At 40.6% G+C, this 23,442-nt stretch overlaps 1 protein-coding gene across 4 annotated transcripts in view; it reads right to left on the reverse strand.

The window, feature by feature from the left end:
- Positions 1–285: 285 nt before the first annotated feature.
- LOC133544149 (aryl hydrocarbon receptor-like) overlaps positions 286–23,442 on the reverse strand; it is a 38,083-nt gene continuing 14,926 nt past the window's right edge. The window contains exons 2-10 of one of the 4 annotated variants that reach the window (XM_061889243.1): positions 22,551–22,663; positions 19,923–20,012; positions 17,730–17,853; positions 16,153–16,283; positions 15,436–15,638; positions 15,250–15,359; positions 9,463–9,604; positions 7,921–9,273; positions 286–1,825 (exon numbers count right to left, since the gene is read on the reverse strand). In XM_061889243.1, coding sequence (XP_061745227.1) covers positions 1,822–1,825; positions 7,921–9,273; positions 9,463–9,604; positions 15,250–15,359; positions 15,436–15,638; positions 16,153–16,283; positions 17,730–17,853; positions 19,923–20,012; positions 22,551–22,663 — 2,270 coding nt within the window. In that variant the 3' untranslated portion in view covers positions 286–1,821. Of the gene's footprint in view, positions 1,826–7,920; positions 9,274–9,462; positions 9,605–15,249; positions 15,360–15,435; positions 15,639–16,152; positions 16,284–17,729; positions 17,854–19,922; positions 20,013–22,550; positions 22,664–23,442 lie in introns of those variants that run through there. The other 3 variants (XM_061889241.1, XM_061889244.1, XM_061889242.1) reach the window with 3 other exon arrangements.

Raw genomic sequence — 23,442 nt, forward strand, 5'->3', positions numbered from 1 at the left:
TATAGAGTGGTAAGACGATCGCTGTGGATCGACCACTATTAGACCAAAATAGTCGGAATCACACAGGTTCGCATTCCATTCAGTTGTTAAGAAACAACAAAAAGGAGCATCTTTGATCTGAAAGTTTCCAAGGACAACACTAATTGAGACTCAGCCTTCCGACTTTTTCAAGTGTTAATCAGTTGCATGTTGGCGAGTCCCAACTTGCAACAATAGCAATTAATTGTTACCATGGTAATAAATAATACTTATACAAAATGGAATCACAAAATGCAATATTTTACTACGAGACAATTTGTGTGCATGGTGATCTTTTTTTAATAAGTGCTCGCAAAACAACACACATTTTCATGCACACAGATATATATATATTTTTTTAAATATACCATTGTGCGTCACATTAAAAAAAGGTCCAAAATCAGGAAGCACAACATGTAAAAGCATTTGGTAACATTTAAGGAGAACTTCACTTTTTGGAAGTTTTGCCTATAATTCACAATCTTTATGAGACATAAGAACACTTTTTTTTTTTTTTAAATGCATTCTAACTTGTTAATAAACATAAATAAATGTCTGCTCACAATGGAGCCAATGTGGAGTCATCTATTTTAAATATAAAGTTCTCTAAATAAGATCCAAAAAGCGCCAATACTACTCCATGTACATTTTGTGACTTGAATATTCAGCAAGTATTACTGAATATTATACCAACCGGGCGGTATAGCTCGGTTGGTAGAGTGGCCGTGCCAGCAACTTGAGGGTTGCAGGTTCGATTCCCGCTTCCGCCATCCTAGTCACTGCCGTTTTGTCCTTGGGCAAGACACTTTACCCACCTGCTCCCAGTGCCACACACACTGGTTTAAATGTAACTTAGATATTGGGTTTCACTATGTAAAGCGCTTTGAGTCACTAGAGAAAAGCGCTATATAAATATAATTCACTTCACTTCACATATTGTCATCATAAGCACTAATGTTAAGGAGCTATTTTTAGTGGCACATTGTCACAGAGAGGAAACTATGATATCAACTGGTGAGCTGCTTTCTTGTCTTGGAGCTCATGAACGTTTATTTATTCTAGATTATTATCACTTTCTACAGTCTCCCGGAGAATGTAGAGAGTGAACTCCACATATTAAAGCAATGGTTTGGTGCCAATAAACTATCAATCAACCTAAATAAAACAAAATATATAATTTTTGGAAATAGGGAGAATAAAATACAGCGTCACATAACAATTGAAGATATGGAGATAGAAAGGGTGTATTCAACAACATTTTGGGGAATCTCTTAAGGGTGTGGGAAAAAATCGATTCGAATTTCAATCGCGATTCTCACTTTGCGCGATTCCGAATCGATTCTCATTTTAAAAAAATCGTTTTTTGTTTTTTTTGTAATGAATCCAACAAAACAATACACAGCAATACCATAGCAATGCAATCCAATTCCAAAACCAAACCTGACCCAGCAACACTCAGAACTGAGAGTTTAGTCAGTGTTTGGTGTGGTGACTTGTGTGTTTGTAAAAGTGCTTGACCAAGTAATAATCCTTGATGCTGATTCAGTAAAGAGCATTTTTCTTCTGAGAAGATGAAGTCACAATGGATGTGCACAAATTGATTCCGTGGAAGCAGAAGAATCGTAATCACTTCTTAAAAAGTTGGCATACTTCCTTGTTAGAGGATACATCCTTACTTCTGGGTCTCTAGGAGTCCATCAGGGCATGAGACTGGGACCTCTGCGGCCACTTTTCTGTTACTGTTCGACATGAGACAGATGCTGATGTACGTGGTGTTGGCAACGCTGAGCAGGCAACCATCCTCTATCTGAAAAACATAAACAAGTGGGCACAATTAGAACAGATAGCAGTGACTTCATTTTTCATAATTATTCAGCAGTTACATTTTTAAAATGTGTCAAATCTCAGAAGATTCGTAGCAGGGCTGGGCGATATATTGATATATCGCGGGTTTGTCTTTGGGCGATATAAAAAATGACTATATCGTGACATTCGAGTATACGTTCTCACGCAGTTGCTTTAGCTGCTGACATTACACTTCAGCAGGGGTGGGCAACCTAAAATGTTGAAAGGGGCATATTGGACCAAAAATACAAAAAAAAATCTGTCTGGAGCTGAAAAAAAATAAAAGCCATTTTACATACAGATAGTGTTTAATGAGATAAAAGTTGAATTAAGAGGACTTAAAGCATGGGTGTCAAATTTGGCCCGCCGTGTAATTTCATTTGGCCCTTAAGGCAATATCAAATTAACATTAGAGCTGGCCCGCCGCTGTAACACCACATTCACCACTAATACTCATACTCGTCAACCCTCCCAATTTTCCCGGGAGACTCCCGAAGTTCAGTGCCCCTCCCGAATTTCTCCCGATTTCCACCCGGACAATAATATTGGGGGCGGGCCGTAAAAGCACTGCTTTTGGCGTTCTCTACATGTCGCCACGTCCGCTTTTCTTCCATAAAAACAGCGTGCCAGCCCACTCACATAATATATGCGGCTTAGACACACACACAAGTGTATGCAAGGCATACTTGGTCAACAGCCATACAGGTCACACTGAGGGTGGCCGTATAAACAAGGTTAACACTGTTACAAATATGCGCCACACTGTGAACCCACCGCAAACAAGAATGACAAACACATTTCGGGAGAACATCCGCAACGTAATACAACATAAACACAACTGGACAAATACCCAGAACCCCTTGCATCACTAACTCTTCTGGGGCTCTACAATATACACCCCCGCTACCACCAAACCCCACCCCAACTCAAACCCGCCGCCGAAAAAAGGCCTTAAATTTGTCTTTTTATTTAATTTGATATGCCATTGATATTTTTTAATTAATATTATTTGAAACTGGATGTTGCATGTCACTATAAAGTTATATAAGCCTTGCTTGGTCAATGTTCAATGCAAAACTTGTTTGGGTCCCTATTAAAAGGTTAATTTGTTCAACCTCGGCCCACGGCTTTGTTCAGTTTTAAATTTTGGCCCACTCTGTATTTGAGTTTGACACCACTGACTTAAAGGTAACCAAATGAGCTCAAATATAGCTACAAATGAGGCATAATGATGCAATATGTACATACAGCTAGCCTAAATAGCATGTTAGCATTGATTAGCTTGCAGTCATGCAGTGACCAAATATGTCTGATTAGCACTCCACACAAGTCAATAACATCAACAAAACTCACCTTTGTGCATTCATGCACTACGTTAAAAGTTCGGTGGACAAAATGAGACGGAAAAAGAAGTGGCATAAAACACGTCTTAGAAAGTCGGAGAAAGTTATACATGTAAACCAGGGGTGTCAAACTCAAATACAGAGTGGGCCAAAATTTTAAACGGAACAAAGCCGCAGGCCAAGGTTGAACAAATGAACCTTTTAATACGGACCCAAACAAGTTTGCATTAAATATTGAACAAGCAAGGCTTATATAACTTTAGTGACATGCAAAATTCAGTTTCAAATAAAAATAATAATAATTAAAAAAATATCAATGGCATATCAAATAAAATTTAAATTAAAATGTTATGCCTTTTTTTCTATTTGCAATCTTCTGAGGTAAATATCATTTTTTCCCACAGGCTAATAATAAATTTGAAAATAAAATAACAATAATGAATGAACCAAACATTCAATCCTTGAAGTAGCAAGAGAAAATGCATGAATAAAACGTTAATTATTGGTCAGTTTGCTGGAAGTTTCCCGGAAGACTTAGTGCTGCAAGGGGTTCTGGGTATTAGTTCTGTTGTGTTACGGTGCGGATGTTCACCCGAAATGTGTTTGTCATTCTTGTTTGGTGTGGGTTCACAGTGTGGCGCATATTTGTAACAGTGCTAAAGTTGTTTATGCGGCCACCCTCAGTGTGACCTGTATGGGTGTTGACCAAGTATGCCTTGCATTCACTTGTGCGTGTGTGTGTGTGTGTGTGTGTGTAAAAGCCACAAATATTGTGTGACACGCTGTTAATATGAAGGAAAAGCAGACGTGACGACAGGTTATAGAGAACGCTAAAGGCAGTGCCTTAAATGCACGACCCCAATACAGTTGTCCAGGTGGAAATCGGTGGAAATTCGGGAGAATGGTTGCCCCGGGAGATTTTTGGGAGGTGCACTGAACTTCAGGAGTCTACCGGGAAAATTAGGAGGGTTGGCAAGTATGAGTATTAGCGGGCCAGCTCTAATGCTAAATTGATATTGCCTCAAAGGCCAAATTAAATTACACGGCGGGCCAGATTTGGCCCGCGGGCCAGAGTTTGACACCCATGATGTAAACAAACTAGGGTGAGTTCAAGGACCGCCAAAATTAGTAGGACAAAACAGCGCTACCCAAATACTCGAATGAGTGAAGCATGTTTAATATAAACAGTGTGCTTTACACCAATTAGGGAGGTTTGTGTCATGTTTGTCCTCCTGCAGAAACCATATTAAAACAAAAATACATTTTTTATATTTTTTTCCTCTCATCTTTTTCCATTTTTCATACATTTTTGACAAAGCTCCAGAGAGCCACTAGGGAGGTGCTAAATGCGGCTCTAGAGCTGCGGGTTACCGACCCCCGCACTACAGGCTCTTCCCACTCTTTCTCATGTCTCCTTCTCACAGACAACAAGCGCACCTTCTTACATAAGTCACATACTGTCACGACATACGTCACATACGTATACGCACTCACGGAGAAGAGAGGTAGCGGCATGGGTAACGTTAGCTGTGGTGCTAGCGAAGCTGTGCGAGTGGTAATACGAGAGAGGGAAGGTGCGAATCTGGTAACAAATGAAGGAAGAATTCATTCCCTAGAAAAACAGGGGGTCCATCGTCTGGCGGTGGTTTGGTTTCAAGAGGGAATTCGTCGAACAGACAACAGTAATTTGTCAAGTGTGGGGCAGAAGCGTTGCGACAAAAAGTAGCATTACTGCTAATGTGTAGCACCATTTGAAAAGTCACCTGCCAGAGAATGAGGAGTGTTTACTCCGCATGTCAACATCTCCATTCGGTGCCACACCAACAAAATGCTGAGGCAAACATTTCAACATCTACACCATATGAAAAGAAACAGTGAACAACAGAAGGAGATAACGTCCACAGGAACCTACCACATAGCGATTTGATTTCCTATTATGCAGCTCATTTTTATTTGACATTTATTGAAATATCTTGTGTGACATCATGCACAAAAGTGCACTTTATTTGTTTTAAACTATTGTAGTGGCGTTCTGTACAAAAAGTGCACTTTAATATAGTGTTGTTTTGATATGTCGTCTTAGTGACATCATGCACAAAAGTGCACTCATAGCTTGTTTTAAAATGTCTCTGACAATCTTGCACTTTCTGTTTTGGAAATGACATGAATGTTTCTGCCACTGCTTAATAACTGTTTAATAAATACACTTTTAGTTGTGATTTCCCTCTCAGCAAGAAAGTTTAAAAGTAGCATATATTAATGCAGTATGAACAAGAATGTTTTAATGTAGACACATAGAATCATCATACTGCTGTGATTATATGCATCAAGTGTTCATTCAGGGCTAAGGCAAAATATGGAGATATATATCGTGTGTCGCGATATGGCCTAAAAACATCGAGATATTAAAAAAAGGCCATATCGCCCAGCCCTAATTCGTAGTATGATTTTTTGGAGACAAAGAAATGGGTGATTCTCTATCTTTCTTATCTAGATCAATTAACGTAAAATATATAACTGTCATTTTTTTGTTTTGTGCCACACTTATTTAAAACTCAGCTGGACATGCGGGCATTAAAAGACCAGAGAACTCAATTAAATGACATGCCTTAAGTCTGACTTTGTGGATTATTTTGAAATAAAAAAAATAAATAAAAAAACCATGGATGGGATTTGAACTAATGCAAAGACAAACATGAACATGCATGTGCACAAACTACACACAAAGACGAACAGCATTTGTCTTATTTACACAGCGTGTCTGGTCACATCATCACAGTTTACACTGAGGTGCAGGCCTGAGGCTTCTGGGTACTCACTTGGAAAAAAAAAAAAAATCCCAGACAGCAAAAGACCTCAGCTCACCGAGTTAGAGCATTGGAGATTGAATGCTTTTGTTGATATAATCCTACGGCCTGATGAAAGCTTCTTAATTAAGGGTGTGAAATCCAGACCAAGCTGGCAATGGCAGCCTAGTCATTTGGAGAGTAGAGGAGGCAAAGAGTTGGACTGACACAAGCCTGCTATTAGCTTGTTAGATACTTAAAACTACCGCACTTATCAGTGTATATTTACAATATATTAACAGAAATTAATTTCCGATCAGCATTTATCGCAATAGAAGCATTTGCTTACCCTCCCACCCCTGAATATAATTAGTCAAATGTGCATCCTATGTCTTATCAAAGTGCAATAACCCAAACTGTTCATACAACTTTTGCACATTTTCTTTTATTCCTAATACATTTTGTATTTCAGTATTCATTTATGTTTATATTTTATCTAGCTGTAAATAGTCTATAAGCATGTTTGCACTGTAAAAGGAGCTGCTCGTATTATATTGTACATGAGTATAGTATTCTATTTTCATTCTACATCATTATAACATTTAGTGCATTTGGCCAAGAGGCATTAATATGTTTGCAGTTTGTACAATATTAAAATATGCACCTGCAACACAGTTAGTGGAGCTGTGCCTCGTCACACCAAGAGTACTTTTATAATCTACAATTTTCTGTGGTTAGAGTGTCCGCCCTGAGATGGATAGGTCGTGTCTTCAAACCCCGGCCGAGTCATACCAAAAACTATAAAAATGGGACCCATTCCCTTCCTGCTTGGCACTCAAGGGGTTGGAATTGGGGGTTAAATCACCAAAAATGATTCCCGGGCGCGGCCACCACTGCTGCTCACTGCTCCCCTCACCCTCTAGTGCAGGGGTCGGGAACCTTTTTGGCTGAGAGAGCCAAGAAGCCAAATATTTTAAAATGTATTTCCCTAAGAGCCATATAATATTTTTTTTAACCTCGAACACAACTAAACGCGTGCATTTTTAAGTAAGACCAACATTTCCAGAGTATAATAGGTCTTTTATTCTTTATAATAACATTGTTATTCTGAAGCTAACTGTGGAGGGGGCGTGGCCTGCAGCAAAGCAGGATGTTGCCAGGACCGGCCTCGAAATCAGCGACAGGTGCGTAGACGGCCCACCTGGGCCTTGTTATCTAATCACCTGTCGCTCTGTTATAAGCAGCAGCCAGGAGGAGAGACAGGGTTGGGGCTGGAGCCAGAGCGCGAGTGAGGACGAAAGAGAAAAAGACAATTGCTGGAAAGCAACTGAGAGAAAAATAAAATAAAACAATATTGTAACCCTAAAACAGGCTCTTGGTGGTCTGAAGAACCCCCAGGAGGGCAAGCCCCACACTAACCAATAATAAATAAATTACTTCTTACCATTAATGCAATTTCTTGAACATAAAAAAGCATGAGAATGTTTTATATTTTGAACGTTATTTTTAACACTGTGATTAGAAGTGGGATTATTCATTACTTATCGTGTTAAGCAATGTCAGCTCAGATTTATCCGAGAGCCAGATGCAGTCATCAAAAGAGCCACATCTGGCTCTAGAGCCATAGGTTCCCTACCCCTGCTCTAGTGGGTGATCAAGGGTGATGGGTCAAGTGCAGAGAATAATTTCGCCACACCCAGTGTGTGTGTGACAATCATGGGTACTTTAACTTGATATGTTTTTCATTTATTCCGAGTCCTATTAATGACACATGCCGAACAGAAATAACCGGAATGATTTCTAATAATCTACAAAGTTAAAGCCTGTATTGTAACGTTTAATTTCATTTAACATGAATGTACTGGTCCGTGAGTATTCTAACTGGTTGCTGGTCTTGGTCGTGTAAAAAACCTTACTTTGTGTCTTACCTAGCCTGTGTGTTGGTGCTGAACAGACTGTAGGCCTCGACTGAAGGCTGTGCCAGCGCCACCAACTGCTCCAGATTCATCGCGGGGCTCTGTGGGGGACCCTGGGACAAACCCAGAAGCAAAGCAGAACTGTGTTGCTTGTGTAAGTCCTGGCCCTGCAGTGTGTGTGGTTGCACAGAGTCCACCAAACTCTGGTAGTTTGTGCCGATCAGAGCGGATCTGCTTGCATGGAATACGCTTGAGATGTTGCAATCTGTAGAGTCAACAAGCGCATCAGGCAGATGCAAAGTGTGTTTATCAGGCCTGAAGGTTCTTTCCTCGGTCTGCATGCCAGGTAACAAAAACTGGTCGGTTCCCTGTTGACGTGGTTGCTGCTTCAGCTTCAACTGCTGACTTGACTCCAAAGGTGAGACGACGTTGTGCTCCATATTTACCTGGGATCTCCTGACAAGAGAATGGTTGACGTGGTTGTTATGAGTTTTTTCAGGATAAAGCATCCAGTGGTTGTCTGGAATCTCAGAGAGGATGCTGGCATCTACACTTCGAGAGGGAAATTGAAGCCCACCTTCACTGATGGGCTGCATTTGCTGGGAAGGTGCTGTGGCGTTCTGCCCACTGAAAGACGTAGTGGCAGAGGTTGCTGGCTCACAGTCGGCCTTCACCTCATGGGTGGAACTTTGGGAGGAGTCTGGTGGAAGGCTTGAGGGGCCACATTTAGCTACATTGCCGCATTCTTCTTCATTCTCCACCTCCATTGAGTCATGAAAGTAGGAAATAATTCCATCATTGGTCAGGTCACAGAGTGATGAAACATGGCCAGGATCCACTTCTACCTGGATCATTTCTTCATCCAACAGCAAATGTTCCAATTCTTCAGCATTCAGGCCCAGGTTCTCCAAAGCAGTGAAGAGTTCGTTGTTGGAGCAGGTCTCATCTCCATCCAGAGATAGAGAGTCTAGAGTTGCTAAGAGTGGATCACATTTGGATGTTTTGCCGTTGCACTTCCCTGTCTCTCTATTAGCAAACATCTGCCGGCTGCCACCGCATCTCGCAGTCTCACCTTGCTGTTCACTGAAAGCATTGACTTGGTAGGACATATGATGCTCTACATCTGACTGGCAGTAAACAGACTCATCTTGGCTCATCATCACTTCCAGCAAAGACTTTGGGTGGAGATCCTCTGAACACTTTTTGTCCGTTTTCTCCGTTTTAGACTTGTTGCCTTTGCCCTGGCCCGGTTCTGGAAAGCCACAGAGAGGGTAACTAGTCTGGTAGAGAAGTGCCTCCCCTGTAGCAAAGTTGAAAGGAATTTGCATGGACCGTTTCCTCAGATGTTCTCCTCCTTCTTCTTCTCTGGAGAAAGGAAAAAAATATGAATAAACCGTTCAAGCATCACTACTTTTAAGCTATGATGAACCCTTATGTGGGTTCTTCCGAGGATGTCGTAGTCGTAATGGTTTGTACAGTCCTTTGAGACATTTGTGATTTAGGGCTATATAAATAAACATTGATTGATTGATTGATTGATGATCATCCACTTACACCAGGGGCCTCTGTGTAGCGACAATGTAGTCTGGTTTGCCATTCTTATAGACAAGCCGGGCGTTGGCTTGGACCCACTTCCACCTGTTGTCCTTGGTAAGCAACCGGAAGACGGTGAGGCCGCTCTCCCCAGTCTTTATCACTGGAATCATATCAGACAAGAGAGATTGGCAAATGCAGTTTGTGTTTCTTTGTGGAGCAGGGGATGTTTTGCAGTTGCCTTTTAATTACAAAGATAGCAGTGCTTAGTGGTTAGGGAGGTATTGTTTACATCAGGGGTCTCAAACTCTATTTGCCTGGGGGCCGCTGGATGCCGAGTCTGGGTGAGGCTGGGCCGCGAGAAAAGATTTCTTCAAAAAATATTTTCTAATGTCTTTATTTTTGTTTTCAACATAAAATCAAATCAAAATATAAATGAACAAAATTAAGATTAAGACATTTGAGGCAATGCAAATTAAATTTAAAAGAACTAAAAAAACTAATAACGGTTTGAATTGGTCCACGTTAACAGGGACATTTATTACTGACAGACAGGTGTCGCCGTGTGACTGCAGCCAGGCACGTTAGAAAACCATCGTCTCCATGGCAACGTCTCTGTCGCTTTCACTCATTTGTTGCTTTTCCACTAAAGCAGGGGTAGGCAACCCAGAACATTGAAAGAGTCTTTTTTAGACCCAAATAACTAAAATTGTCTCTATCTGGAGCAAACAGGAGGGGGTGCGGGTGTGGGGGGGTTCTCTGCTTGTATCACGCGAGTGACGTCAATGTCCGGCCCTCGAGAGCCACATACCACACCGTGATTGGTAGATTCCTTCGGCTCCGTACACAACGCTGTCAAGCGCCATTCATACAATACTCGCGGGCCGCACTAACATTAAACTTCCATATTAAAAAAATAACGTCTTGCGAGCCGCAATTGGCCCGCGTGTCTGAGATTCCTGGTTTACACAATATTTTAGTTATTGACCCCAAAAGAGAATAAGCGGTAGAAAATGGATGGATGGATGGATGTTGTTCGTAGTGGTTTAAAACTGCACTATAATGCATACTGAGAGATGTACTTGTAGGTAAAAGAGGTTATCAATGTTGAGAAGGTGGTCTATGAACAAGTTCCATTCCTATGACAGTGGGAATTTACAACTCAATTATAGCTACGTTTACACTTAAAGAGATTGTTTACAACCTTTATGCAGATGCCTGGAAGGGGCTAACTTTCCAATGTATTTTAAGCATCGTACCTCACCCAATTGTGACTTTTACGACGTAATGGTGTACACTGAGTATGTATGTAACACCTACAAGCGGATTAGCTTTGTTAGCTAATGATAGCAATTTGTATAGCTAATGTTAGCTATTATTGTTTGGAAATTCGATCATAAAAATATCATTACTGCAAATTGTTTGTTGCTAGTCTCGGATTGCTCTTGTACACCATATTGCCAAAAGTATTTGGCCACCCATCCAAATGATGAGAATCAGGTGTACTAATCACTTGGCCCGGTGTATAAAATCAATCAGGCATGGAGACTGTTTCAACAAACAATTGTGAAAAAATGGACCGCTCTCGGCGATTTCCAGCGTGGAACTGTCATAGGATGCTAACCATGCAACAAATCCAGTCGTGAAATTTCCTCGCTACTAAATATTCCAAAGTCAACTTTATCATAGGAAAAGTGAAGAGTTTGGGAACAACAGCAAGTCAGCCACCAAGTGGTAGGCCACGTAAACTGACGGAGAGGGTTCAACGGATGCTGAAGTGCATAGTGCAAAGACTTTCTGCAGAGTCAGTTGCTACAGAGCTCTAAACTTCATGTGACCTTCCAATTAGCCCACGTACAGTATGCAGAGAGCTTCATGGAATGGGGTTTCCATGGCCGATCAGCTGTATCTAAGCCAGGGGTCGGCAACCTAAAATGTTGAAAGAGCCATATTGGACCAAAAATACAAAAACAAATATGTCTGGAGCCACACAACAATAAAAGCCATATCACTTTCAGATAGTGTGTCATTAGATATAAATTGAATTAAGAAGACTTAAAAGAAACCAAATGAGCTCAAATATAGCTACAAATGAGGCATAATGATGCAATATGAACATATAGGTAGTCTAAATAGCATGTTAGCATCAATTAGCTTGCAGTCATGCAGTAACCAAATATGCCTTATTAGCACTCCATACAAGTCAATAACACCAACAAAACTCACCTTTGTGCATTCGTGCACAACGTTAAAAGTTTGGTGGACAAAATGAGACAGAAAAAGAAGTGGCATAAAACATGTCTTAGAACAGGGGTCGGGAACCTTTTTGGCCGAGAGAGCCATGAAAGCCAAATATTTTAAAGTGTATTTCCGTGAAAGCCATATAATATTTTTTAACACTGAATACAATTAAATGCGTGCATTTGTGAGTAAGACTAACATTTTTAGAGAATAATAAGTCTTTTATTCTTTTTAATAACGTTGTTATTGGGGTAGTACAACTTGGATGGTAGAGTGGCCGTGCCAGCAACTTGAGGGTTCCAGGTTCAATCCCCGCTTCCGCCATCCTAGTCACTGCCGTTGTGTCCTTGGGCAAGACACTTTACCCACCTGCTCCCAGTGCCACCCACACTGGTTTAAATGTAACTTAGATATTGGGTTTCACTATGTAAAGCGCTTTGAGTCACTAGAAAAAAAGTGCTATATATACTGTATATAACTCACTTCACAATATAATTCACCTATTCTAAAGCTAACCAATAATACATATAATACTTCTTACCATTAATGTGACTTCTTGAACAGGTGCGATAGAAAATAGATGGTTGGATTAAAATGCATGAGAATGTCTTATCTTTTGAACGTTGTTTTTAACACTGTGATTATCAGCGGAATTATTCATTACTTATCATGTTAAGCAATGTCAGCTAAGATTTATCTGAGAGCCAGATGCAGTCATCAAAAGAGCCACATCTGGCTCTAGAGCCATAGGTTCCCTACCCCTGATCTAAGCCATACATCACCAAGTCCAATGCAAAGTGTGGGATGCAGTGGTTTAAAGCACGTGGCCACTGGACTCTAAAACAGTGGAGACGCCTTCTCTGGACTGATGAATCATGCTTTTCCATCTGTCAATCTGATGCGCCAGTCTGGGTTTGGAGGTTGTCAGGACAACACTACATTTCGGAATGCATTGTGCTTAATGTGAATTTGGTGGAGGAGGAATTTTGGTGTGGTGTTGTTTTTCCGGAGTTGGGCTTTGCCCCTTAGTTCCAGTGAAAGGAAAGCTCCAGGATACTAAAACATTTTGGACAATTCCATGGTGGCACTTCAAGTTCACATGTGAGTCAAGGCAGGTGGTCAAATACTTGTGGCAATATGGTGTATGTTTTCTTGTGCTGCATGCGTGTAATTGTTCCCGACACAGCTGTAAGTGACAAGTCTGGACGTCAAACAAATTCCTCAGGCCGACGTGCAATTTTTATTCAATATAAATAGTGATTGTGAAAAACTATCCATCCATCCAGCCATCCATTTCCTACCGCTTATTCCCTTTCGGGGTCGCGGGGGGCGCTGGCGCCTATCTCAGCTACAATCGGGCGGAAGGCAGGGTACACCCTGGACAAGTCGCCACCTCATCGCAGGGCCAACACAGATAGAAAGACAACATTCACACTCACATTCATACACTAGGGCCAATTTAGTGTTGCCAATCAACCTATCCCCAGGTGCATGTCTTTGGAAGTGGGAGGAAGCCGGAGTACCCGCAGGGAACCCACGCATTCACAGGGAGAACATGCAAACTCCACACAGAAAGATCCCGAGCCTGGATTTGAACGCAGGACTGCAGGAACTTCGTATTGTGAGGCAGACGCACTAACCCCTCTCCCACCGTGAAGCCTGTGAAAAACTAACCTTTGATAATGCACTTGTTCCCTTCAACCACTAATTGTAAGTTAGCAGGTCTTTCACATGTTCAGGAAAATTAAGCATATATGATATATTTGATTTCTTCATTTCTCCACTTTCCGTTTCTGTAATTTCACCTCACTTTTCCCTTTCACTTTTTTTAATACAATGCCACCAGAAAAGTCTGCTGCTGCACATTTGGGGAACGGAGGTTAAAGAGCCTGTTTGCAACTAATAAAATATAACAAGAACACTTGTGTTACCATAGACACATATACACATACATATACATAAACACAGTTTGTTTCCCACCTAGGCTTTCAGTGATGTCCGACTTCAAAGATTACCCGTAAGGACCAGATGAGTCGCCCGCTGGCCTGTTCTAAAAATAGCTCAAATAGCAGCACTTACCAGTGAGCTGCCTCTATTTTTTAAATTGTATTTATTTACTAGCAAGCTGGTCTCGCTTTGCTCGACATTTTTAATTCTAAGAGAGACAAAACTCAAATAGAATTTAAAAATCCAAGAAAATATTTTATAGACTTGGTCTTCACTTGTTTAAATAAATTCATTTATTTTTTTTACTTTGCTTCAAATAACTTTCAGAAAGACAATTTTAGAGAAAAAATACAATCTTAAACATTATTTTTAAACACATATACCTTTTTACCTTTTAAATTCCTTCCTCCTCTTTCCTGACAATTTAAATCAATGTTCAAGTAAATAAAAAAAATATATTTTAAAGAATAATAAATACATTTTAATTTAATTCTTCATTTTAGCTTCTGTTTTTTTCGACGAAGAATATTTGTGAAATATTTCTTCAAACTTATTATGATTAAAATTTAAAAAAAATATTCTGGCTAATCTAGAACATCCATAGAATCAAATTTAAATCTTATTTCAAAGTCTTTTGAATTTCTTTTAAAATGTTTGTTCTGGAAAGTCTAGAAGAAATAATGATTTGTCTTCGTTAGAAATATAGCTTGGTCCAATTTGTTATATATTCTAACAAAATGCAGATTGGATTTTAACCTATTTAAAACATGTCATCAAAAATATATATTTATTGTGAGAAATAATTAAGATGATCTATGTTTCCACAAAGATAAATATCATTAATTATTAATAATAACATAGCGTTAAAGGTAAATTGAGCAAATTGTCTATTTCTGGCTATTTATTTAAGTGTGTATCAAACTGGTAGCCCTTCGCATTAATCAGTACCCAAGAAGTAGCTCTTGGTTTCAAAAAGTTTGCTGACCCCTGCTGTATATAAATATATACATACATACATACACATTAACTGTATATATTTATATATAACCGGCATAGCTCGGTTGGTAGAGTGGCCGTGCCAGTAACTTGAGGGTTGCAGGTTCGATTCCCACTTGTGCTATCCTAGTTACTGCCGTTGTGTCCTTGGGCAAGACACTTTACCCACCTGCTCCCAGTGCCACCCACACTGGTTTAAATGTAACTTAGATCTTGGGTGTCACTATGTAAAGTGCTTTGAGTCACTTGAGAAAAGCGCTATATAAATATAATTCACTTCACTTATATGTACATCAACATACAAACATATCTGACAAATTAGGACTCGACATAATAACTTGGATTTATATCGCGCTTTTCTAAACACTCAAAGCGCTCACAGAGAAGTGGGACTCATCATTCATTCACACCTGGTGGTGGTAAGCTACATCAGCTGCCCTGGGCTAGACTGATGTCACTGATGTCACTTTTCTACGCTCAAAAGGTGACAAATACTGGGTGCTTCATTAAACAATGGGTTCAGATACTTGACTATTTAGTAAAGGTCCAGCAAGAGTATTTGTGTTTGTGACTTGCATGATGTGACAAGGCTCCACAAATGTAATCAGAGAGGTTTTGACTTACTTCTGACGTGGTTCTCGGCACAGTACAACATGTCAGCAGCATGGATGAACTGGTAGCCCGAGCCTCGAACACGCAGCTCTGCTTCAGTGTAGCCAAGTACAATTTTCCCCCTGAAATATACACAAACTCAGGATTCTTAAAATCTCCCGACTTCAGACTTAAAATGATGAGCACAGAACCACGCACTTTGCGTCGCAGGCCATAGGAGTGAAGTCCAGCTTGTGTTTAGTCCTGAAGATCATGTTCTTTGTTCGGATTTCCAGGATGGCTGGGGGCTGCAGGGGAGTGGCAATGGCGAACAAAGCCAGCTGTAGCGGGGTGCGCTCTCTGCCGTACTGCAGGTGGCTCTGACCACGGAGGAATTTCAGCCGACCCTGGATGCTCAAGGACTGAAACAATTGAGCAGACAAAAGTTTAACTTATTTTCTTGCCGTCAGGTATCATACGTCACAGGTAAATGGATAGTGGCATCGCAAATAGCGAAAATCAAGCACTTTAAAGCTTTTTTTAGGGATATTCGGAGACCGGTAAAATTTTGAAAAAAACTTCAAAAAATACAACATGCCACCGGGACACTGATTTTTATTGTTTTTAACCCTTTTGAAATTGTGATAATGTTCCCCTTTAAGTGTGAGTCCTGATGATGTTACAGATGGCAGCTCCTGATCATGGGAAATCAAGTTTTCCCTTTTTCCTTCTCCCCTCTGGGCAATGGGGGCAATAAAGCCCTGTTACCCATGACCTGAAGCAGTCCTAGAGTGGATTACAGAAGTAAATGTTGGCTCCTGATCCCTGAGGGGACTTTGAAGTGGCACACCGTACTACAGGAGCCCTAATATTGCAAGCCTGGGAAATGGTTCGATGAAAAGACCCTCAAAGTGGCATCTATTCATAAAATCTCACCAAGAACCCGGTGGAATTGTCCAGTAGGCAGCGGAAGCGACAGACAAAGCTTCTCTCCAAGACGGAGGAGTTTTCGGGTGGAAGCTCATCGGAGTTGAAGCTCACCAAGCAGGAAGAAGTCGGCTCATCATCTGTGGGAAAGAACATACCAACACAAAATATGTGACGCTGAAAATAGACTGTCCTTGACCTGTGTGTGTGCATCCACTCTTGTGTTGTAAGTGACATATGTTCATTAAAAATGGATGTGTGTTCACATGTGCAGCACTTCCAGAGGGTTTGTTTAAAGGGGAACATTATCACCAGACCTATGCAAGCGTCAATATATACCTTGATGGTGCAGAAAAAAGACCATTTATTTTTTTTACCGATTTCCGAACTCTAAATGGGTGAATTTTGGCGAATTGAACGCCTTTCTGTTTATCGCGCTGGAGGCGATGACGTCAGAATGTGACGTCGCAGAGGTAACACACCCGCCATTTTCATTTTCAACACCGGGTCACAGCTCTGTTATTTTCCGTTTTTTTGACTATTTTTTGGAACCTTGGAGACATCATGCCTCGACGGTGTGTTGTCGGAGGGTGTAACAACACTAACAGGGAGGGATTCAAGTTGCACCACTGGCCCGAAGATGCGAAAGCGGCAAGAAATCTGCCGCCAGACCCCCATTGAATGTGCTGGAATGTCTCCACATTTTACTGGCGATGCTAAGGCAGACATGGCACAGAGATGTATGGATAACCTGCAGATGCATTTGCAACGATAGTCAACGAAATCACAAAGGGGAGTTTAGTTGATGTTGACTGTCAGCTAATCGATGCTAACAAGCTACGCTAATCGATGCTAACATGCTATTTACCAGAGGTGCTGAAGCAGACATGGTACAGAGATATATGGATAACCTGTAAATGCATTTGCAACTATATTACGTTTCCTTCCACCCACATTTAATGCGAAAAAAACACTTACCAATCGACGGATTTAAGTTGCTCCAGTGTCAAAAGATGCGAAAGTCCTGATCGTTTGGTCCGCACATTTTACCGGCGATGCTAACGCAGCTATTCGGCCATGCTATGACTATGAATTCGCTCAATAGCTTCAGTTTCTTCTTCAATACTTTCATACTCCAACCATCTGTTTCAATACATGCGTAATCTGTTGAATCGCTTAAGTCGCTGAAATCCGAGTTTGAATCCGAGCTAATGTCACTATATCTTGCTGTGGTATTCCCATTGTTTGTTTACATTGGCAGCACTGTGTGACGTCACAGGGAAATGGCCAGTGTCTTCGCAGGGAGCGAAAATAAGGCACTTTAAAGCTTTATTTAGGGATATTCCGAGACCGGTAAAATTTTGAAAAAAACTTCAAAAAATACAACAAGCCACTGGGAACTGATTTGTATTGTTTTTATACCTTTTGTATTGTGATAATGTTCCCCTTTAAAGTATCCTCCCACTGAATGCAAAATAAAAACAACCTGCAGGTCCTGAGCTTGTTATAGACTAGGAGGAGTCATTCACTGGAAAAAAATAAGGCAAAGCATTGAATTTTTCTGAGTCCAATGGCCGCTACCACACCTGCCACAGCATCCAAAGGGGATCCAGTGCTGGGTGGGTCGTGCGCCCAGTGCAGATTCTGTCTGAACTCTTGCTGGTCTTCTGTGTGGATCAGCTCAAACACATTCTGGTGCATCACATCCGTCTGACAGGAAAACACAAAAAGGTCGTACTTCAGTTCTACTCCAACGTCACAGTATTTGAAGTTAGTTATGTGGCTGATTCTACAACCATATTTTGGACATGTCTGACCTTCCATACAGAGTACTTAAATTAGCTTACATTTATTTTATTTTGTTTGTTTTCGTTACAAAATACTGGTCAGTGCTTTTACTCATCTCAGGACTACATCTGGAACTGTTGAGTAGACACCTAGACTTTTGAATGGACTCTGAGACTCATAAACAGACATGGTATTAGACTTTTGTCTCTGGACAGGACGGTCCAGAGTGCGCACATTAGAGATGCGCGGATAGGCAATTATATCATCCGCATCCGCATCACCCAAATCGTCATCCAACCGAACCAACATTTTATCAAGACCGTACTTGCCCGCCAACCGCCCGCTGAATTACATCAGAGGTTGGCCATCTTTACCACTCACAGAGCTATTTGAACCTGTTTCACAGAGTAATTAAGTCAATTGGAGCCGCTAACGTTCTCGCGACTATAGTCGCGTACATCCTGATGACAAGAACATGGGTATGCTGTGAAACCATTGCATTTGACACCTTAAACAACACGACCAAACCAATTGTTAGTCCAGCAACATGTTGAGTGCAGCTTCCGCAATGAGATTGAAAAGCATACGGGGTGACACAGAGTACACTGATGGTTGTGATATAAACAACTTTAACACTTACTAATATGCGCCACGCTGTGAAGCCACACAATACAAGATTGACAAACACATTTCGGGAGAACGTCCTCACAGTAACACAACATAAACGCAACACAACTAATACCCATATTCCTTTGTATTCATGACACTTCCTGAATATATTTTACACCCCCGCGCTCCCAACTCCGCCCACCTGACCGACACACGGGGGTGTGTGTTGCGTTTATGTTGTGTTACTGTGAGGATGTTCTCCCGAAATGTGTTTGTCGTTCTTAATTGGTGTGGCTTCACAGCATGGCGCATATTACTAAGAGTGTTAAAATTGTTTATATCACAACCATTCGTGTACTCTGTATCACCCAGTATGCCTTGCAGTCGTGTGCGTGTTGCCGCAGAAGCCACACACAACATGATGCTGGACTGACAATCAAAGCCAAAGGCTTCATAGCACGCACTAATACTTATTATCTGGGTGACTGCTGGCAGTCGTTCAAGAGAATAATAGTGTCTCTTATTGACTTCTTTGCTATATGACACGGCTCTTTGAATGGCAAAGGATACCGATTCCAGAACCATGTATATCAAATATCTCCGGATGGTTCAACCGCCACCCGCCCGAATCTAATTAAAATCTATTTTTTCGTCATGTCAACCGCCCGACCCGCGGCTTACCCGCGGACTCCGCGGATGAGACCGCAAACCGCGCATCTCTAGCGCACATGGTACAATAAACTACCTTTTTGCTATCGAGGGAGGACAGAACCTCTGACGGTGAACAATTTATACCTTTTGGTTTATTTCAACTATTCAGTTTAATTTTAGTGCCTGTGAGTACCGCATTTTTCGGAGTATAAATCGCTCCAGAGTATAATTCGCACCTGCCGAAAATGCATAATAAAGAAGGAAAAAACATGTATAAGTCACGTATAAGATTTCATGGAATTTAGCAATTAGGAGTGACAGATTGTTTGGTAAAGGTATAGCATGTTCTATATGTTATAGTTATTTGAATGACTCTTACCATAATATGTTAGGTTAACATAGCAGGCACCTTCTCAGTTGGTTATTTATGCCTCATATAACGTACACTTATTCAGCATGTTGTTCACTATTCTTTATTCATTTTAAATTGCCTTTCAAATGTCTATTCTTGGTGTTGGGTTTTATCAAATAAATTTCCCCCAAAAATGCAACTTATACTCCAGTGCGACGTATATATGTTTTTTTCCTTCTTTATTATGCATTTTCGGCCGGTGCGACGTATACTCCGGAGCGATTTATAATCCGAAAAATACGGTAGTCATTTTCAGACTGTTACTTCGGGAAAAAAAAAACGATATAGGTCTACACAGCAGATAGTGGCGGGCTTGTACCTGATGAAAACCAAGGTAATCCTGGATGCTTTGAGAACAGTAAAAGATGATTCCCTCAGACGTGATCACGAGGACAAACCCACTCAAAGCCTGTTGAGACAACAAGACAGTTGATAACATGAAGGACAGCATGTCTAACATGACATTTTAGCTCCTTTCATACTCAGATTCTGCTAAATGGGCCATCAGAGACGTTAGAAGGACAAAAAAAGCATTCCCATATTTAATTAACAGTGTATTTAGTGATAATTGACAGTATGTCATGTTTTTAAATAATCTTACTGTGTAGCAAGCATGTAGCAGTTTTGTGACATTTGTTTTGGATAAAAGAAAAACACCAAATTTGGAGTCAAGTGTTTTGTATTGGACAACAAAATAAATTGTACATGAACCTTCTGCAGAGTTGTAACACTACTTTGGCATGAATGCCATATTGCTTTTGGGCCCCGAGTGACTTATTTGTACTGATCTGTTTCCAGGGTTGAATTATATACAAGGTCTTTCTTCGGTGACTTTTAAAAACAACAATTGAGCTTGAGTTTGAATTATTACCTCATACACATGCATGGGTGGGTTGGGGTTCGGGAGTACGAATTATTATTATATATTTATTATATATCAAAATTGTATTTATTGATTTATTTTGCCCTAGTGTGTGAATGTTGTCTGTCTATCTGTGTTGGCCCTGCGATGAGGTGGCAACTTGTCCAGGGTGTACGCCGCCTTCCGCCCAATTGTAGCTGAGATAGGCGCCAGCGCCCCCCGCGACCCCAAAAGGGAATACGCGGTAGAAAATAGATGGATGGATTTTTAATTTGTATTTATTTATTTATTTTTTATAATTTTTTTGTTATTTGTTTAAATTTTTGTGTATGGCGTCCTGTGGGTTAACATCCTGTTGGACAGGGTCAGTGCCTGTGTGGTCCAGCCTCTTGTCTGGTGTGGGTGCTGTTTCTCCGTTGTTTGGGTGGTGCTGTTATTGTACGGGTTTGGGTTGGGGGCGGAGTCTTTTGGTGGGGGAGGAATATATTTACATCTACAATTCACCAACTCGAGTATTTCATATATATTATATAAATATATATATTTATACATATATATATATATATATATATATATATATATATATGAAATACTTGACTTTCAGTGAATTCTAGCTATATGTATTTATTTTATTATATATATAAACAAAATAAATATTTGAATTTTAGACGGCACCTATCAAATACACAGTAATAAAAACACATTTGTTCTACTAACTGTACTGTGCTTGCTGGTTACTAAAAAACAACAACAACACTTACCTTTCACTATTTGAGTAATCTTTGTTCTGTCATTTATTTCTTCATTTTGCTGGTCGACGGTGTAATATATTGGGTTATGTTTCTTTACCGTGGGCTTCAGAACAGACTCCCTCACTTGCCGTCGGGTGCCCAACACCACGTAAATCGTTGGCCAATCAAAAAGCAACCCAATAACGCTATAGCCAACATTCACCAGGAGATGGCAACAGAAACATAGAATCACTATTACAGACCGCGTCACCATGGCTGTAACTTCCTTGTTCTTCTGCTTTGTCTCCTTGTTTGTGCAGTTTTTTATTCAAATCCGTAAATGTTGTAACGTGGTTTGGGCAGGCAAGCTGTTTATATAGTGGGAAAGCGGACGTGAAAACAGGCTGTCCCCACTCAGGTCTGCAAGGAGCTGGAGGGGGCGTGGCCTCCAGCTCCGGCTGAATTTCGGGAGAAAATTTCTTCAGGGAGGTTTTCGGGAGAGGCGCTGAATTTCGGGAGTCTCCCGGAAAATCCGGGAGGGTTGGCAAGTATAGTGATGTCTAGCCATTAGAGTACAAAGTCAATTGTATATTTTTCCCGTTTTGCCATGTTTTCACGTCTTCTTCTGTGAACTGGTTATTGTGTCAATCATTACCATTAGGCGCTATTTAACTTCTTTCTCGTCCATCATCTTGCATTGCTCTGTTTCCTCTGACTTTTCTTGGGGATCAGAAGATCCAACTAACTCTGTATCGGTGATGAGGGGGCGAGCAGTTGAAAGTAGGAAGCTTTCCTGTCATGGGACCTACTTTTTCCTTGATCAAAACTTTGATCACCAAGAACATTTGGTAGAGCTCTGACCGCCATCAAGGCTGAACACTAGTGTTCTGAAGGAGGCCGTAATGTCTTCTGATTTTGAACTTTTTACACTAATAAACGGCCAAACTCTTCCCCGAAGTTGTTCCAATACTTTGATCCAAACTGCAGCCCTCAACAAGGTTTTGTTTTTGAGTTACAATAGTAACAACCATGGTACATATACATTTGCACACAAAGTCGAATTACACAAACTATTCTCGCCTCTGCCCTCAGGCAGGACACTACGGTCCAGCCAGACCCACACCTCCAGCCACCTGAACAGTTTTTTCCCCTTGGCCATCAGGCACATGAACAATAACAAGATCTGATAGCTCAGTTACAGTTCATGTTATTCTATTCTTTGTCATATGTGTTTTACGTAAAGTAAAGTTCCTAGTTTGTGAACCCGTTCTCAAACAATGGCAATGAAAACTCTTCTGATTCTGATTAACTTATGATCCCTGCACAGCAATTGTAAATACTGAAACTTATTTACCTGAAGAAGCAGTTCCCCTTCAGACATGCAGCTTGTTGTCTGTTCCAGCACCTCTTCGTCATGGTGGTCCGTACTCTCACTTACACCATTGGACGGATATCTTTTGGATGCCACTGGAGAAGGACCAAGGGAAGGGGAAGGATGACGGATAATTAGTCGATGGTCTGTAAAACATCATCTATGCAACATTTTGACCACAGAACCACCATTACATGTTATGTAGACCACAAGGAAGTTGTTTACATATAGAAAAAAAAAATCCTAATGTGAGTACTTTAATGCGCCTTATAATCCGGTGCGCCTAATAAATGAAAAAAGATTGAAAATAGACCATTAATCGGCAGTGCGCCTTATAATGCAGTGCATACCATGAATTGATTAACATGGACCCCCGACTTAAACAAGTTGAAAAACCTGTGCAATCTACTAATTAAAGTTTCAATCAATCAATCAAACCCTACAGTCCTGAAAATACAGTATATAAAACATTGATGGAGGTGTTTGGATGTGTTTTAGAGCAGTGGTCCCCAACCTTTTTGTATCCGCGGACCGGTCAACGCTTAATAATTTGTCCCGCGGCCCGGGGGGTGTCCCTTTTTTTTCTCTTTTTTTCTTCTTTGTCATGAAAAAGGGACGTTTTTGTCATGAAAAAGGGATTTTTTTGTGGTTGGTGCACTATTTGTAAGTGTACATTGTGCTTTTTATGTTGATTTAATAAAAAAAAAAAATATATATATATATATATATTTTTTTTTTAATAAAAAATTCTTCTGCGGCCCCGTGGTTGGGGACCACTATTTTAGAGGGCTGATTGTGCAGAATAGACCGACTACCATTGACTCGGTTTTTAAGCTGACTTTCATTAATGTTTATTTACATTTTAGAATGCAAC

The sequence above is a fragment of the Nerophis ophidion genome, linkage group LG27 (genome assembly GCF_033978795.1).
Source record: "Nerophis ophidion isolate RoL-2023_Sa linkage group LG27, RoL_Noph_v1.0, whole genome shotgun sequence".
Lineage (NCBI taxonomy): Eukaryota > Metazoa > Chordata > Actinopteri > Syngnathiformes > Syngnathidae > Nerophis > Nerophis ophidion.